This window comes from Pleurodeles waltl, chromosome 7 (assembly GCF_031143425.1).
Source record: "Pleurodeles waltl isolate 20211129_DDA chromosome 7, aPleWal1.hap1.20221129, whole genome shotgun sequence".
Lineage (NCBI taxonomy): Eukaryota > Metazoa > Chordata > Amphibia > Caudata > Salamandridae > Pleurodeles > Pleurodeles waltl.
This window is the reverse complement of record NC_090446.1, coordinates 1,134,374,274-1,134,393,873: the sequence shown is the minus strand read 5'-3', so window position 1 is coordinate 1,134,393,873 and position 19,600 is coordinate 1,134,374,274. Positions and strand designations below refer to the sequence as shown.

At 43.0% G+C, this 19,600-nt stretch overlaps 1 protein-coding gene across 5 annotated transcripts in view; it reads right to left on the bottom strand.

The window, feature by feature from the left end:
* Positions 1-19,600, bottom strand: part of ITGB4 (integrin subunit beta 4) — a 330,473-nt gene that overhangs the window by 69,749 nt on the left and 241,124 nt on the right. For 4 of the 5 annotated variants that reach the window (XM_069200167.1, XM_069200166.1, XM_069200168.1 and 1 more), the window contains exons 31-33: positions 17,156-17,338; positions 11,997-12,128; positions 698-931 (exon numbers count right to left, since the gene is read on the bottom strand). In XM_069200167.1, coding sequence (XP_069056268.1) covers positions 698-931; positions 11,997-12,128; positions 17,156-17,338 — 549 coding nt within the window. The remainder of the gene's footprint in view (positions 1-697; positions 932-11,996; positions 12,129-17,155; positions 17,339-19,600) is intronic. The other variant, XM_069200169.1, reaches the window with a different exon arrangement.

Genomic DNA, 19,600 nt, shown 5'->3' with positions numbered 1-19,600 from the left:
TAAATTGACCTATGTATGATGGTGGCAAAATGGTGGATGAACATAGCACTTGTCGCAGCAGTTTAAACATCTGCCTATATATCTGGCATTTGTCTCCTGCACACCTACTTTCTGATTCAGTTATACCATGGTAAAATCAGTGTGAGCTCACAAGATTGTCTGGTCCCATTATGAGTGGCCTACAGAATTGACACAATTACGAGGCTTGTTTTGGATTAGAACCATCATGTTCAGATCCCAATGACTGTTTATGAAGGATACAGAGACAAACACCACTTTGGGTCTGTTTGAGGAGGATGTATCCATAGTAGGCCAGACGGCGTTTACTGGAAAGACTTGTATTCATTTCTTGTGATGTGACTTAACTAGTGGTAGCTGGAAAAAAAGTTTTTCTATCTTGAGTGTTTAGAGATTTTAGAGCAAGACACTGCAGAAATTCTTAAAACATAAAGTGTCAGTTCCCATGCTGATGATTTAAGAATGAGTGAATAGGAAATGAAGGAACAGAGAAGCATTTCAGAAGACAAATTATCACCTTAAAACAGCCAGAACCCCATTCCACACCAGACCTGCAGCACATCATGCCGAGACACCAGCGAGGGGATGGGAAAGGTGCAATTAGAACACAGCTTGGTGTCCCCTGTGCTGCTACATTTTAGGTGAAAGGAGGTATCCCTTTGCAGAATGCTTCCTTCACCTGCGGGGGGCCGGAATGTTCCTCTCCTCTTGATACTGCTGCCTCCTTTGCTGCTCTTCTCATCGCTGTCAAATGTTTCGGAAGCACCTCCCTCATCCCGTAGGAGGCTTTCAGTGTCAGTGGAGAAGCAGCTGCTGTCGGAGAGCCTGGGGATGAAGTCCACGGGCATCCTCCAGGTTATTCTGCGCAGGTCCAGTTCCTCACCCAACAGCTGCACGTGATTCCACTGGTAGCCTTTTGGAACAAGTCAAGCACTGGTGTTGGCAAAGTCTGCAGGCTTATGGAGAGGAACCCACCACCGACAATGCATTTGAAGCTGAGTGTTTTTAGGAATGTGAGCAGTAAACATTCTCTGTGCTGGATACAAGTGCTACCACACTACCAATTTCACCCACAATCAGCAATGATATTCTGATAAAAGGGTCTGGGACTCAGATGCTGGAGGGGTCTACAGTTAACAAAGCAATGTTACAGCTCTTACATCATGGAGGTCAACCTTTAAAATCTACCAGCTCAAGAACAGCCATTGACCAAGGCTTAAATCTTCACCGAGTACCCACATGTGTGCTCATGCGTTTAACGTATTACTTAGATATTAGATTAACAGAAAAAACAGTCTGGATGGATTGCTTGAATAGACGTCAGCCACTGGTAATTACTTGGGCTGTTTTCCTGTCCATTGTTACCTCACTGTGCCACTACAGATAGGGACCAACCTTATGCAACCTAGACTTGGTCGCTTTCCGATAGGAGTAGTCGAGCCTGAACTTTCAGGCCATGTCCTCAGTGAACAGGAACAAAAGGAACACAACAGCCGAAACCGGTCTGTGGTTACTTGTGTTCCTGTTGCGACTTGGCCTGGTTTTTCAGTTTGGAAACCCCCTTTTGGGGAAAGTTCAAGGCTTGTTTGCCTGTGGTTGGTCCCTGTCTGCAATGGCTGAGAAACATTTAAGCATCCCATCCACCACTTTGTGTGCTGTCTAAGTGATTGCCCCTCAGTGGCAGGAGTATGACCAGACTTGGGTCTTGATCTCACTCAAGCTACACCTTAGTGTTGTTGCCTAACAGAGCCAAAACCAGTCAGGAGTTGTGTGTGTTCCCATTTAGTGGGTTATGGTCTTGTGGTGTTTTGTGGACAGTCTCTTGTGAGGCAAATTCAAGCCTGATTTATATATGGAAGGTCTTCATTGCCATTGTAATGTACTCTCCATGTGCCAAGGCAAACCTGCCTCAATGACTGTGCTCGTAGCCCAGTGCTTCATTTGCTGATGTCCCCTGGGACACAAGACCTTACATTTTTATATGCCATGAATGAATCCTCATATTTGAATATCTTCTATTTCTTTAATCTGGCATAATACAAGAAGATACTTCATCCCTCTGCACCTGTCATATAACCTGAAGTACTGCAGGCCACGTTCCTGTACCATGGGCCCGAAGAGGCCCTTGTGCCAGAAACCTTCAGTTATACTCTGAAAATGTCCTGTAACTACAAAACCTTGCTATCCCAAGCCCTTAAAGGTATATACTATGCAAAAAATACCTGAAGGGTATTGTCTACTTAAACACACACGTCTGTGAGTGTGTGTGTGTGTGTGTGTGTGTGTATAAAATAGAAATCACTGAAAAAACAAAGGTTAAAGGGACATTCTAGTTAGGTTATACTTATGTTAAGAAACTATAACACTTTGCCCAAAGTTACTTTATGGTACAAGTTATAGTTTCTTCAGATAACTATAACTATAAGTATAACTATAACTGCTGAATTTCTATGGTTTTGTAAGGGTAAAACGTCAACCTAAATATAAAGTCACTGTAACCTTTGTTTTTTTCAATGAATTTCTATGTTTTTTTTAATGCACATGTTCATATTTCTATCAGGTTGTGGCCAGCAAATCAGGGCCTTGCTTTTCTCCAGGATCCAAGGAGGATCCTTGAATCCACAGAGGGGCAGTTTTTTGCCTATGAGGGGTTCCTAAGGGACCCCTCCATGTGTCCTATGAGGGTCAGGATACCTGTATATGTTTTTACACAGTTTTTTCCCTACCCCCAGGCAATGCGAGAAACAAAATGGCGGCCGCAACTCAGGGCCCTGCTTTTCCTCTAAATCCACAGAGGACCAGAGGAGGATCTGGGTCCCTATATATATATATATAGACACATTTGGTTTTCATTTAATAACTAGAAAACTACTAAACAGATATACACCAAATAACAAAAAGGTCTCTTTCTGGACCAAGAGCTACATTTCTGCTAAATTTGGTGTAATTCCGTCCAGTGGCTTTTGCGCTATCGCTGTTTCCTATGGGAATTAACATTGGAAAAGCCCTATATTTCATTTCACCCCCCCTCCTTTATCTCGACCCTCACATGACGGATCACCCTAAAATATTCCAGACAACAGCTCATGTGACTGTCCAATTTTTGGGGGAAATTTTGTGAAGATTTGTCAAGCAAACCCAAAGACACACGCAAGCAAAAAACAGCTTTTTCTATATATACATACATATTGTAGGAGGCTGTCTCAGTTTATTGTGTGCACCTATGGTGTGGCACCCTACACTGAGTCCAGGCAACCCTTAGTGTTAGTGAATAGGGGCTAGATGTAGCAAAGGGTTTTTCCCATTCTGTGTCAATGGGAAAAAGTGTTCGTACATATGGCCCTAGGTGTCCAGATAGCAGAAGCTGCCTAGGGGTGAGGCGAGCAGCTAAAGCTTCTCCAGGAGGAATGTAAAGCACTTGCAATACCACAGCAGTCAGACAGTAACTCACTCACAAGAAAGAACCACACAAGTGTTGCAAAATACAGTGTCATTTATTTCAGCACTACTACTAAACTGACATTGGTATATATCTACACTCAATATATACACAAAATAACCATTAGAATTAGCTTAAAAATACACTGGGCCCTAGGGGAGGGCCAAACCATATACTAAAAAACTGGAATGTGAAAAACTGACCCCCAACCAAGGTAACTGTCGTAGTTAGCCAGGGGCTGGGGCAGTTAGAAACACCAGAGGTAAGCACAGTAAGTGTCCCCAGCTACCAGGTGCAAGGTAGTTACCCACCCAGTTGTCCCATAAACTAACACAGAGAGCAGTGGTTGGAGTTTGTAGAATTCAGGACCCTTCCCAGTGGACCCCGAGGAAACCAGCAGGCAAGAGGATGGGTTGAGAGTCCCCTTACCCCAGGGTACCCAGGGAGAAGTCTGTGGATGCCTCGGTTTGTCCAGCTGCTATCACGACCCATGAACCAGGCTGGTGGAATCCAGGAGGACCTGCAAAGAAGGGGACAGAGTCCAGTACCCTTGGAGGTGCCCAGGTGGTGCAGGTGGCAATGCCCACCCTCCTGAAGGTGAAGTTCCTGCACGTCGATGGAAGAAGAAGTCCAGCTGCGGGGTCCAGGAGCTACAGAAGATCCCAGGAGTCACCTAAGAGCTGTCCTTTGATGGTTACTGGATTGCAAGAGGGTCAGTGACCAGCCAGGTCACCAACAAGCACTGGCAAATGCAAACAGGAGCTGCATAAGAGTTTGCAAAGTTTTGGGGACCAGCAAGGTCCATGAGACTCTACCCAGGAGGGGGAGTCAGGGCTGGCCCTCAGCACACGGAATGCCAACAGAAGTCAATGGAGCCCCCACAAGTGATTCCACAAAGGCTGGTCACAGGGAGTCACAAGGAGGCCTTACCAATCCAACAAAACAGAAGTCCCATGTCGCAGGAGTTGCAGGACAGGGGCTGATCTTCGGAGTGCAGAGTGCTTCTTGGAGCCTGAAGAACTCCTGGAGGAAGGTCAACAAGCCTTGGCAAGTGCAACAGTCGCGGTGCAAAGGGGTTCCAGTCCAGTGTCAGGAGCAGGGGCCCACAGACTCCCAAGTTGGTTAGAAGACAAGCAGGACCCAGAGGAGGCCGTAAAGTTGTTGGATCTATGTGGGACAGCAGACTCCACCAGCCGGTCAACGTTGTCTTGAGGAGCCTGCGTTTGCAAGGGGAGCGACTCCTTCACTCTAAGTGGGATTCCTTCGTGACTCTTGGTGCAAACAGAGTCCTAGTGACCCTGGAGGATGCACAGCCTTGGATGTTGCAGAATTCTTGCAGATCCGGAAAAACAATGTTGCAGTGGGAGCCTTCCCATGAGAAGCAGCCTTACAAAGAAGCCCAGCAGCAGTTCCAGAGGCCAGGAGCAGAAGATGTCTTGCAGAGAGTTACTTGGAAAGTCTTGCTCGATGAATCTGAGGACCTACCCATGAGGGAGCCCTTAAATAACCCTAAAAGGGGGTTGGTCACTCTCTGCAGTGACCCACCTATCAGAGGGCGTCAGGGATGTCATCTACCTGGCCTAATCAGTCAGATGCTTCCAGGGGCCTCTGTTCATCATATGTTCAAGATGGTGGAATCGAGTGGCCACCTGGCAGAGCTCTGTGCAGCTCTCTCGGGGAGGGAGTGGACAGGGAGCTGGTCACTCCCCTGTCCTTTGTGTAGTTTAGCACAGAGTGGGAACCAGGGGTTCCTGAATTGGTGTAAACCAAATTATGCAAGGAGCGCACCAAATGACCCCTTCAAAGCAGTCTGGTGACGCTCAGAGGCCACCTCACCCCACCCCAGCCCTTAGACACCTAATACACAGGGGGAGGTGGTCACACCTCTCCCTTGCAGGAAATCTTTTGTTGTGCTCCTCTGGTCTGAGCCTGGCTCACCAGCAGGAGAACAGGCCAGTGTCTGGGGTCAACAGCAGCATGGGCTGGCAGCTAGACCCCATAAGGCTGCACAGGCAGAACTGGAGGATCCTCTAAAGAACCCCCAAAGTATATGGAATCATACAACTAACACTGGAATCAGTGTAGTTGCATGATTCCAACATGTTTAATACCAAACATGCCTAGGTTTGGAGAAGCCATTATGTAGTTAGGCCACTCGTGTCAACCAGTGTCCACTACATACCTCAAGGTGGCTTCCCTGCACTTACAGAGTCCAGGGATTGACCTGGGGTCTGTAGGGGCACCCTGCCCATGCAGGGATACCCTCACACTTAGAGACATGCTGCCCTTGGGCTGCAGGACCTACTAGAGGTGTGACTTATTATGACGATGGTTAGGTTTGGTGGTGAAAGGGTGTATGCACCCTTTCACGCAGGCTGCAATGGCAGGCCTGCCGACACACTTTGCATGGGCTCCCATGAGTGGCACAAAACATGCTGCAGCCCATGGGGGACCTAGGTACCATATACTAGGGACTTACATGGGTGCACCGGTTTGCCAATTGTAGGTGTAAAAAGTCACCAGCAACTACATTTAGGGGGGAGAGCACAATCACTAGACTCCTGGTTAGCAGGAACACAGTGAACTACAGACCAAACACACTGACATCAGGCAAAAAAGTGGGGGGTATTACAACCAGAGCCCAGCTTACTACACATATATACATATATATGTAGTTATATAAATTATTAGCTTATGTGAAAAAATAATAAAAATTGAACATTTAACTTTTATTAAAATGTCAAATTAATTTAAAACGATCAAACATAATTTTTAATTAACTTTATTAAATGTTAAATGTTATTATGCCAATGTGGGTGGGATTTTTACATTATGTTAAGAAATAATATTAATGAATTATTTTAATTATTTGAGTATCAAATAACTCTTTCATTGAACGAGCTAATGTGCTGTAATATTTTATTTTATTCGTTCTAGGTTATTAATATTATTGTAAATTAATACACATTTGTATTTTACATAGAAATATTTTTTATATTTGTTTTAATAAACAAATAAACTTTAAAAATGTTTCTTATACTTACTGTTGGAGGAATGCAGCACCGGTGGCGGGGAGCTCTGCCTAGGTGTGAGGAGTTACTTGTAGCATTTTTACACTAGTAAATTTACTCTTGCATGTCTTAACCTCCCTGGTTCCAAAAAGTTGAGAAATGCAAGTTAACACTTAGGTGTGAATATATATTTGGAAATAATGGACAGCACAAAAGTGCAGAGTTACACTTAAGTGCAAGGGTGAATTTATTAATTAATTATTTTAATTATTTGAGTATCAAATAACTCTTTCATTGAACGAGCTAATGTGCTGTAATATTTTATTTTATTCGTTCTAGGTTATTCATATTATTGTAAATTAATACACATTTGTATTTTACATTGAAATATTTTTTATATTTGTTTTAATAAACAAATAAACTTTAAAAATGTTTCTTATACTTACTGTTGGAGGAATGCAGCCCCGCTGGCGGGGAGCTCTGCCTAGGTGTGAGGAGTTACTTGTAGCATTTTTACACTAGTAAAGTTACTCTTGCATGTCTTAACCTCCCTGGTTCCAAAAAGTTGAGAAATGCAAGTTTACACTTAGGTGTGAATATATATTTGGAAATAATGGACAGCACAAAAGTGCAGAGTTACACTTAAGTGCAAGGGTGAATTTACAAGTGCTTAAATGTACACATCTAAGTTTACCTTCGGGACTACGATCCTACATGGTATGCCTTTTGAGTGTACACAATGCAATGGCCCATGCCTCCTCCACTGGGATCTCACTCTAAGAATGTTGTGTGCATTAACACAAATACTGATCATCAACTCTTCAAACCAGGTATTTATACGCCCATGAGAACACCAGACAACCATGGACCCAACTTTAAGTGCTACATTGCTTATTTAGGTATGTAAAGCCTGGGGCTATGTTCGGCGATCACAGGTGTTGGTAATATACTAACCAGAGGAGTGAGAGTACTGTTGCAATGGGACAGTAGTGCCTAACCATTTTCTGCTGCCTGAACTATTCTCTTCATGTATCCAAGAAACAAAAAAAACACTCTCATATAATGGCATGACTCGCAAATGCCCACATAGCACCATTTAAGTCGTGGTCTTCTGCAGTGAGGGCTAGATTGAACATCTTTGTCAGGGCTGATTTTGGTTTCCAATACTACAATACTTGTATTCTCTTCATGACACCGTCCTTAATTCCATAGTACCTCTTGATGTGAAGAAATTGAGGGCCTCGTTATGAGTTTGGCTGTCCCACCATGGGACCCATGTGAGACGATATTGGTCTTGGCTTCCTTAGGGGAGCCGAGGCCAAATTCGCAGTAGTACAGCACCCTCAGAATGTGCACTGTCTGTAAAGCAGACAGTGTGCATTCTGATGGTGCTGGACGGGAGGGGCCTGCACTGGCTTTCTGCCAGCCTTTCCATGACGGGGTCCACGCAATGTAAAGGGTGGCAGAAAGTGGGGTAGTACTCAGCCAGGCGGCGCTAAGTTTGGCACCGCCTTCTGGTTACAACTCCGGCTGCCATCAACCTGCTGGGAACCATGTTCCTGGTAGAGACAGCAGTCCCCAGGTAGGTCCGCCTGCTAGGGTTGTAATATGGTGGTCTGACCAACACAGTGTTGGCGCCAGCCTCGTAATACAGGCTCTCATTCTTTTGAGAGAGGGCTGCCAAACTGTGAGCTTGCATAGAGGACCCAACCTATATAATAACAGGTTGGTTCTTAAAAATCAGAATCGTGATGGGTCATATTTCAACCAAGATTGCAAATTGCAATTCACTACGACTGGAGGCCATCACACGGAGGACACCACTGTCTGTTACTGTCTTTCAATGAAAGTAAACTTTTTTACATGCAGTTTTCCTTGAAGGAGACGGGACTGTGTTAAAAAGAAAAGTTTACTTTTTTGTTTGTTTAATAGTTGCCATTGGTCCAGTAGACCACTGTCTACTCTTCAACAAATTCTCTTTTTACATACAAAGGGGGAAAGGAGGTCTCACCGGGACACCTTCTCTTATGTGAATGGGTTACCCCCTCCTTTGAGGTGTCAGTAAAATATAATTTCTTTGAGACTGGATTACAGACGCAAAACATTGATCCACTGGATACCAATTCGGTATTTGGAAAAGATGTCCCTTCAAGATACTAAATTTCCTAACTCCTAACAAAGAATTAGTATATATGAAAAAAACATTTTAATGATCTAATGGTCCCAAACACTTAATAGGAGAGTTTGTGACTGTTAAAATGCTTAGTGCATCCTGCCCATGATTTTGTTGGCCTGCAGCTGTGATGGCTGAACTAGTGGTTATCCTCATATTACATTATGGTGGATAAAATATTTTCCTACAAAAATTGTGGACAAGGTATCAGGTACAATATATATATTATATTACACTTAACTCCACATTGATGATGTATCATCAAGGTATGAAGATGTGGAATTCAAATAGTAAATCTATACTTGCCTATTGTAATTATCTTCACAATAGTTTGGTACTCAATACTTAGCCCACAATGTTTTTGTAGGACATTTTTGTCTTCGGAATTCTGACATACAGCCATATGTCCAGTGATCAGGACATTCCTTGAGGGAACATTAGCAAATCATAGGTGTTCCATGAGATTTATGGTTCATAAAGGATGTACCAATCCAGATTTAACAGACACCTGTCTCTTTCAAATATTTTGAATGATTTTAACTTTTAGTATGAAGCTTTCTGTCATTGTAACTCACAAATTGTATCCACTGTGTGCGTGTGGCACCAAACAATGACATAGATTTAGAAAAATCCACTAGCTTAGGGTAGGTGGAAAAGATCTACTAGAGTGAGTTACAGTTTTATTGCAGCTGTTTACATTTACTGAGAGAGAGAATGGTAACCTTTTGAGTAGCATCAAAAGACCAGTCAAGCATGGGCAAAATGTTGTGACAGGATGCCCTCAGCTCTGTTTTCAAAGTTTGCTTTTCAGATACAGAACCGTAACTTGAAGGTAGCATCACTCCTCTTAGGGGAAACAGTATTTCACAAGTCTGAGAGTTTATACATTTCTGTAACAACATAGGTTAGTGCATAGTAAGTTTTTTATTACTTCAGCCTGAGCAGAATTGTTTGGCCATCAGAAGAGAAGACTTTGGGTTAGATGGATTTCTTAGAACTCTTTCAACTCAAACTGACTTCAGACTTAGACCTATTTGAGACTAGTTCTAGCAGGAAAAGCAAGCTGGCTAATAAGCCCCATTGGCCTGCCTACCTCTAGTTACACAAACACATTGATTAAGCAAAGGCTTGCTGAAATTTGGTAGAGTTTGGCTGTAAGTTTAAGGTATCTGACTCTTATTCTATGACTTTTAATTGCAGTATTTGAAGAGTTATTTTGTGAAATCCTTTATGGCAGTCTTGGTTGATACTGGATGTATGACGAACCATTACCAGAGATTTCTAGCAGCCAATCTAGGACACCAACATATCATTCCTTAGATACTTATATTTCACATTGCATCTTAAAGTACTGAGGTCTCAAGCTGCAGCCATGAAGTTCAGAGTGCAGCCTGAAGGGACACAGCACAAACTGGAGCTCTGAGGTTCGAAGCTCAGACAATATCGACAAGAGGTTTTGGGCTTGTAGAACCTGAAGACGTACTGAACTAAGAATAAGAGCTCACAAACTGGAGCAGAGGAAATGAGAGTTCTACTGATGGTGCTCTAGAACTGCTGCTCTAGGCATCAGCGCTTTTGCATATCAGCACTCAATGTCAAAACTCTCTAACTACAGCCCAAAGGTTACGAGCTCTAAAGCCACTGAACTGATTACCAGAACTTTCAAACTGGGTTGAGAAATTCACAAATTGCAGAACATCAGCCCAAGAGATTGGATACCACAAACCTTAACCTCATGTTTAGAGCTTTCAAACTGCAGTTCTGAAGTTCAGATCTCTAGGAAAGCAGCTCTAGTCAAACACTCAGGAGTTATATCTGGAGGTCTAAAGCAGAGTAGGGAGTCAAGAGGCGTTGATGCCAGACCTAAAATATACTTTAAATACAATAAAAAACAGTTACCTACTCATTAATTCTGGTTCTTCATCAAGGGGTTCTTCAGTGAATTCAGGAGCCCTCATATTCATGACCACTGCATATCTCTGTTTATGTGTGGGGGCTCAGAATATTTTTAATAGGGAAAACTGTATTTTTAAATATTTAAATATTTAATAAATTAGCACACCTGGCTTCACTTTCCCAACCCCTAATTAGAAATGAAACATAAAATAAAATACAGATAGGTATCTAGCCTTAAAGCAAAGAAGATTGAGGTGCAGCTGGAATGCTGTTACCATTTCTGGGAATCCACAGTCTTTGCCAGGGGCACTTTACACCTCAGTTCATTTTGATAGCCAACTTTAGGAAGGATCTTGGTGGTGGTGTCTAGCCTACCCCTGCAGAGCTCAGCGGGTGGCTTAAGAATATAATAGAGAATACCACAATGGACTTCCAAGACATTTTCTTTTCTATTATGGAATTTTTATTGATATTGACGAGCTCTGCAGAGATTGGCAAGTTGTGATTAGATTCTAAACTTCAAACACTTGCTTAAGTAAGGCCTAACTTCTTCAGCTCATTACCTCTGGAGAGACAAGTGCCATAATTGAATATTTCTGATATCCAGAGTGCTATGCCCAGATTGAAGTCTTTCAGTATGCTAGACCATTTTCACCAACCACTACTGTTCCAGATAGCTACCAGATCACTACATATCTTCATGCTAAGCTCAAACTGCATCTAGCTTATACATTTGCTAATATATGAAATGTAATACATGAATTGTGTCAATGGCTTGTCTTCATCAAAACCAATCACCCACAATATCTTCCGTTATATTGTCGAACATATCCTCCGAAGCTGCTTATTAGATTCTGTAATAGTGGCATTCTATATACAGCATTTCCAGTATACATGCAATTGTTTTTAATAAACTCCTTTTGTTACTGTGTGAAATGTTTTCAATTCCTCTAATATTTCTATCATTGTTATAAAATAAGTAAAGAGTCTTGCCATATAAGCGCTAGCAATTAAATGAATGATAACCCATACAAAAACGACATAAAACACTTTTTGAGCTAGCTCTATTAAAACTCATGGGTAAGCGCTTCCCATTGTAAAGGATAACAGTCCAAGATCCATAAGAACACAGTGAGGTCTTTATAGCTCATAGAGATGGAATGCATTCTTTGAAAGCCATAGATGTGTACTGCAGAATAAAAACCTTTCTTTGAAACTGCTGACACACAGTACATAACTATGTACAGACTGCATCAGCCTAGTAGTCTGCACTGTATCGAAAATTATTTTTATTTCAAACTTGTGCAGATAAAAACTGGAACCCTTACAGCAGAAATTAGGAATAGTGCTTCTAAGGGGAAATCTAGTGCAATCCAATATACTCTGGTTTTGTCTGAGGTCAACCACTGGATCTAACAAGGCCTCCATATGCTGTGCAGGGAGGGACAACGGTACATACCGGTTTCATCAGAGACACTGGGCCGCTTGCTTCCAGTGGGGGAGCGCATGACATCATCGCTGTACATCAGATAAATGTCATACTCGTCGTCGCCCTCGGAGGTGATGATGGGCACATCAGGAATGATGGGAACTGCAGAGAAGAAGAAGAAGTGTGTGTTACCCATCTAATATGGGGATTAATCCTAGGTACTTACATCTTTTAATTACACCATCGGCCCTGTAATGGGTTTCCTCACTTGAAAGGGTAAAAATATTATTTAAAGAATCCACACAGAGTTTAAGAGTACATGCATTTGCTCTTCCATTTAACTAAACAAAATTTGCCTGATACCTTTCATCCTTTCAGTTTTTTTAAGAATAGCCTTTTGACATTGGTATCAGATATTCTGGCAAATTGTTTGTTTAGCTGTGAAAGGAATTTCAATTATGTAAGCGGGTACTGAATATAAGGAGTTGTTCATCAGTTCACTTCAATTTCCCACTTTATAGTTGTGGGGACTGAAATGAAATGACAAACTAAGTGTTCACGGTGTAGCCACTATTGTTGCAACAGGTCTAATGGCTTTGGGGTCCACAGCCCTGAGGGACCCATTCAACCATGATAACTGCTGTGTTTTACTAACCCAACAGTAGTCAAAAAGGGCATTTTACTTGCTTTGCACCAGGGTCTATGACCTTCTTGCAACGCTACTGCACTTGTTACATGGATCTGACTTCTACCTGTCAAAGCTTCTGTCACAACTAAAGACACTGGAGCCTATTCATAAACTACATTTTACAGTACGTTAGTAGTCCTACAGTAGAACTGCAAAATGCTAGTCACTATCTCACATGCAAAGGTCTCAGCCTCTCCGAACCTTTATGTGCAGAGATCTTCACTGCAGCTGCAGAGTTCCCCGAAGACAAAGGTATACATTTTAATAGAAAATGTGGGAAGGAAGGCGGAGTGGCTGGAAACTGGGGAATAGTTATGAATAAATGGGAGGGAATTAGAAAGGAGCAAGAATGGAATAAAGGAGGGCTAAAGGGGTTTAGGGAGGGACATGCAGTCACCCACAAAATAATAAGCCTGTTGCTATTCACAAACTGCTCATCTACAGTTACTAGAGCCAAAAACGATCCAAAACAGTTGTAAATGCACTTAGGTTCAGGGCTGGAGTAAGTCCAACACAACACATGATCAACCATTAGATGCAACACCATCCCATAGAAAACTATTGGGGCAGAGATGTAAAATAAAAGCTCATAGGAACTAACGTCAAATTAAATTAACTTATTTAATGCTTTTTAAAATATAAATAAATTACATATAATGTTATAAAAGTACATCTAAATAAAACTTAAATATTCGTTTTTTATAAACTATGTTAATAATATTTTTTAAATGTCAACATTAATGACATTTTAATTAAAAAAATCTAACTACAATAATTTAAATTAATTGTTTACATAACTTAAAACGCTTTTTTACATAATAAATAAATATAAATGCTATACTTTAGGTGACAAATATAATTTCAATGTTTAAATATTAAATATTAAAAAAAATATGTAATTATAAATTAAGTTAATAAGGCTGTTGTATTTTTATGAATTTTGTTCTACAATTGTAAAATTCATTCACATTAATATTTAACATTCACATATTTGTACTAACTTATTTTTAGGTTTAATAAACTATGCATAAAAAGTAACAAGTGGTAACTTTACACTAGTATATTAGGCTCCTCCGCCTAAATTTGGTGATGGGTACATGTGAGTCAAACTTCTGAGTAACTTTACACTCATAAAAGGTGAATAGCTCCAAGTAGTAAAGCTGCTCAAAAGTATAAGAATGAACCTATACATGTAAATTTACTCACCTGCAAGTCTACCTTTGTGTTGAGCCCTCATTGTAGGAAAGCACCCTCTTTTGGCAATGTTACCCCCACTTTTTGTCTGCTGTCAGTGTGGTTCCGCATGGGCTGCAGCATGTATTATGCCACCCATGGGGGCTCAGGCAAAATGTGTCTGCAGGCCTGCCATTGCAGCCTGTGTGAAAAGGGTCATGCACTCATTCACTACACCAGGTCACTGTAAGTCACCCCTATGGCAGGCCCTCCTAGCCCAGAGGGCAGGATGCAGGTACATGTGTATGAAGGCACCCCTACATGAGCAGAGGTGTCCCTACAAACTCCAGCTCTATTACTGTGGACTTCCTAAGTGCGGGAAAGCCATTTTACCCGTGTACTGGACAGGTTTCTACCCTCTGGCTGCATGACCAACTCAGGCAGAGGAAGGCAGAACAAAGGATTTCCTGTGGGAGAGGGAGGTAACACCCTCTACCTTTGAAATAGGTGTTACATGGCTTGGGGGGGTAGCCTCCCCAAGCCACCGGTATGCTTTGAAGGGCACATTTGGTGCCCTCCTTGCAAAAGCTGGTTTGCGCCTGTCCAGGGACCCCTGGTCCTTGCTCTGCCGCGAAACTGGACATTAGAAAGAGGAGTGACCCTTTCCCTGTCCATCACCACCCCAGGGGTGGTGCTCAGAGCTCCTCCAGGGGGCCACTTGATTCTGCAATCTTGAATCCAAGGTGGGCAGAGGCCCCTGGGAGCATCTGAGTGGCCAGATCAGCTAGGTGACATCACAGCCCCTTCCTGATAGGTGGTCACCCTGCTACGTGACCAATCCTCCTTCCTGGGCCATTGAGGGTCTCCCTCTTGGTTGGGTCTTCAGATTCGACGTGGAAGATTCCTGCAGGACTCTTCTGCATCCTTTACTTCATCTTCTGGCCACCGCAATCTGCAACTCCAGCAACGACTCACTTCTGCAACATTGTTTCTCCGGCTCCTTCCAGCAAATGCAACATTTCCCGTGCTGTGCATCCTCTGAGGGCAACGAGTCTTCAGCCTGCACAAGAAGTAAGAAGGAATGTCCTTTGGAGTAAAGGAGTCACTCCCCTGCATATGCAGGCACCAACTGCAACGACGACCGGCTGCGTGGATCTTCTCTCCTCCGGAGCTATGTGGATCCTGCATCACAGGTGGTGGTCTGGAGTAGTCTCCTTGGTCTTTTCTACTAGCTGTCCAACTTGGGAGATGGTAAGCTCTTGCCTCTCCTTGCAGGCCAGTACCCCTGTTACTGCGACTCTTGCAGCTACCAAGGCTTGTTTGTTCCTCCTCCAAGAGATCTTCAGGCTCAATGTAGCCCCGGCCTCCAGCACTCTTCCCTGCAAAGCACAGTCTCCTGCCTGCTGCTCCAGCGACGTGGGACTCTTCTTCAGGCATGCTGAGTGGGCCTCACTATGACTCCTGTGCCTGCTGCCTGTGGGTCACCTGTGGGGGCTACCTCCTCTTCATGTGGCTCTCCCAGCTGATGAGCGTTACCTCAGACTGTCCTCCTTGGGTCGAGTCCCCTGGGCCTTGCTGGTCCTCTTCAGCCTTGCAAAACCTTCTTTCCCATCTCCTACATTTGTCAAGGCTTTTTGGTGGTTTCCCAGCACCACTGACTGACTGCATCACGACCGCCGATGTGGGGCATCACTTTCATCACTCCTGGAACTCCTCTCCTGTTCCTGTGCTGCACTTCTGACTTTCTTCATCCACCGTCAACCTGGTCCTGCATCCACAGAAGGGTGGGTGGTTTGCTTCTACCACAGCCAGACACTCCAACTCGAACTGGACTTGGGCCCCTTCATTTGCAGGTCCTCTCCTGTCAGGATCCACCTTTGGTTTCTTAGTCTTGTCTGGGTCTTGCACAGTCGTTTACCAAAGTTCTCCCATGGGTTTGGGGAAAAACTAGGTACTTACCTCTTGTCTCCTGGTCGCTGGGGGCACCCTGGTACTTATCTTTTGGGGTTCCTAGTTCCTCTAACTCCCCTCTACTGATTCCTCTTCCTTGGGTGGGGGAATGTCTCTCACATTTCACATACTTAGTATACGGTTTGGTCTCCCCCTAGGGCCTTCACTACTTCCTATTGTTTTTACTATTTGCAATTGCTTTCTATGCTAACCACCTACTTCTAATGTGTACATAAAAGTGTGTTTACTCATCTCCTAGTGGAGTACTGCCTATAGTATTTTTGTGTTACTACAATAAAGTACCTTTATGTTTGTAACACTGTGTGGTTCTTTTATGTGTGTAAGTGCTGTGTGACTGTAGTGGTATTGCATGAGCTTTGCATGTCTCCTAGATATGTCTTGGCTGCTCATCCACATCTACCTCTAGAGAGCCCTGGCTTCATAGACACTACCTACATTTCATTAACAGAGGATACCTGGGTCTGGTATAAGGTGATAACATCCTAGGTGCTCACCACACACCAGGCCAGCTTCCTACACTCATATTTTGGAAAAAATATTAGGAGTGGATCATGCACAATCAGTGTTAAAAAGGTCTGTGAGGTGAAACACTTAAACTCTCGCAGCAAAGGCTTTGTCAAACTATATTGCCCCATGTATAAAACATTTTGTTGAATTGTCGCCAGTCGTGGAGGTCAGTACGCCAGTGACTAACGTGTCCACTTACAAGGCTTGCACATTATATTTTGTCTTGGAAGTATTGCATTTCGCAATATGTGAAAGTAACTTGCCAATGCAACCTTGTGACCCAGTGCTGGAATTGTTTTTAAAAGGCTAACGCAGCATGTGTTCCACTACTGGTCATTGCTCTGGTTGTGTTTGTGACTGTGTGGTGCAGCGCATGAACCAAACGTATCCTAGGACTAGAAAAGTCGAAACACGCTTTGTGCCACCAGCTTTCTGGAAGCATGGACAATACCACAAGAAGTGCACGCAGAGTGGTGAGGCATCACATGTATGCTGTAACAGTGCTGTCACACTGCGTGATGTACTATGTTACTTCTGGCATTTTTGTACAGAGTACAATGAGGTACGGGAAATGCTTTCTGCAATATGCCATAACAGATGTCTAAAAACAATGTTGTCATGATGTATAGGATTATGTAAATATGACAGGTTACCACAAAACGTGAGGAGATAAGTTTTCAGTTGATTTAAACAAACTATGGTGCGGCATTATGTGGGGATGAAGGGAAAAAACTGCATTGCGCCTGGCCAGAAACTTAAGTGGGTAGTGTGAAGAAGCAGGGGATGTATTAGAAATGTTAATGCTCTGGACATTTGTGGAATCTACAGTATACTTGATTAAGAAACTTACTGGACATGGGCCGTTTGGGCTGTGTGGCCAGGTTCATGGTGGCCTCCCTCTCTGGCCCCCAACCAGCTCCGTTCTTGGCTCTCACGGTGTAGCGATAGGGTTGTGACTCTCGCAAGTTCTCGATTAGAACCGTCCGCTTCCTGGGCTCATTGATCAGAACCTTCTTCATTTGGCCGATTGATCCTAGAGAGACAAAGTGGACATATTCACTCACCCATCATTGATTTGGGTTATAGATATACCTGACATTTACGGCTTCATAAGACAGCAGTAACGTATCACTATAGGAATATTCATTATCATTATTTCAGTTCCCTGCTGACTGGCAGGAAAGCACCCTATCGAACATCACCAGGTAATTTGTGTCTCCTATGCATACAACTCATAACACCACTTTCAATATAACTACTCTCTCATAGGGCACTAAAAGAATGGCTATTTCTCCACTGTGAAGCGAAAAAAGTAACATTGTAAACAAACAGGGATAGAAAGGGAGGGACGGAGGTGGGAACCTTGGAGCACAAGAGAGTGTTTGGAACCACAGCAATATAAACCAAATATAACCCATTTCATCAGAATTTCTCGTACCCAAGGCACATGTGTACCACTAAGTAGTGGTCAGGCTATATGACACAACCACTAGCACTCCTAACAATAAAAAATATATCAAAATTATCTGAAAAGGATCCATTCAGTCCCCTCCTGAAGGATCTATCTGCCTCTAGCTCCATAAAGGTGAAATTGTTATTACATAGGAACACTTTTAGCTCAGCTGGATGCCACACCATAACTGCGACACCCAATGCCAGCAAGCCCTGTCAAACTTTCCTCAACTTGCACTGTTCCTCCTGTGACAGCACTTACCCAGAGAACAACAATAATATTTTATTGTTATATTAAAATCACTGCTTCAGAATCAGAGCCACCGTTAGGACAGGTTCATACTGCTTCAAATGTGATAGCACCACCATGATTGTACCGCTGAAGGGGGGTCTGCAGATCTGGATCTCGTGGGAAAACGGTCATTAAGGGAGGGCAAGCATAGCCAGGAGGGGTCAGATTTTCCAAAAAGAAGCTCAGAAGGACCTTTATAATGATTGCACCTAGAGTCAGCCTAGCATAGGAATGTTGGTATCCCTCTTAGCATTGTTGTAAAACCTCACATCTGCCCTCTAACAACAGCAAAGCTTTGAGGGATCTTTCCTAGAATATCATATCAACACTTCCTGGAAATCTGAGGTCAGTGCACCAAGGCCTCCCACACTTTCTGCGCTTGTGCGTCTATGGAGGACACCACTTCCTCCACCACTGACAGCTGAATCTTCACTTTCTCCACTGTAAACTTCGTTGCTACCATTGATTTTTCTACCCCTTCCAGCTTTCTTGTGATTAACTGTCGCTCTTGTAACTTCTCCTAGTCCACGTGGCTACCTTCCTCCAGGTCATTATGGACACAGTTTCTAGATCAAGACATTTTGGTGACAACCTAATAGATTTTGGGTGTTGTACTCTTTTCTTTCAACTAATTGGACTAACACATCTGAAAACAATGATTTGTTGGTAGAAGGTTTAGAACTGGAGACAATGTCCTTAATGACCTGGGGTGACCTGGTTACCAGACCAGTTATGAGTTCTCTATTGGTGACTTCTCTATTCTCCTCCTCCTGAACTTTCATCCTCGAGTATGAAGAGAAAAATGTCATGCTCATCTTTTTAAGTCCACTTTCTTGTCATTGTGTTGGGCAGCTAGAAGCACTCCAGCATGCAGTTATTTAGCAGGCGGTCTTTTTCTTTCTCTTTTTTTTCTTCTCTCTCTCTCAGCCAACTTTCAATAGGTGGTAGTGTAACTTGTGGCTGTGTTTGTGGGTGTGTGAGAGAAAGTGTATGAGACAGTGTGGTATGTTAGGATACAAAGACAGATTGGCTGTGAGTTAGTGTGGTGTATATGGGTACAGCAACAGATGGATTTGAGGTGGTGGCATCTTGGTAGCTGTGGGACATGGAATGTGAAAAAGCACATTCACACAAGTAATTCAGTAAAATGGAGTGTGATTTAGTATGTTTGTACTAGTACTTCAGTGAGACTGGATATAAGTTGATCTGCAGCAGTATAGTAAGACGTGATAGAAGTTGATTGATGTTTTTGTCGCTGCATAGTGTCTGTTGGTGCGGTGCTTATTTACTGGTAAACTTACATAAGTTCTATACAACCACAGCAACACCACTTTCAAGTATACAGTAGTGAGGCCAAGACAAATGGCCTGGACTAGGTGTGGTAGGTGGCTGGAGGGAGTTTGATGACAGAGACTCGCAGCTGAGTAGGCATTCAGTCTCAGTGTGTTTTCACAAGCTAACTCTAATTGTCACATCAAGTCTTTCTCGTTTATGGGTAAACTCACGGTATTGACTTTTTACACTCACACTAAACAAACCACCCTTATTATA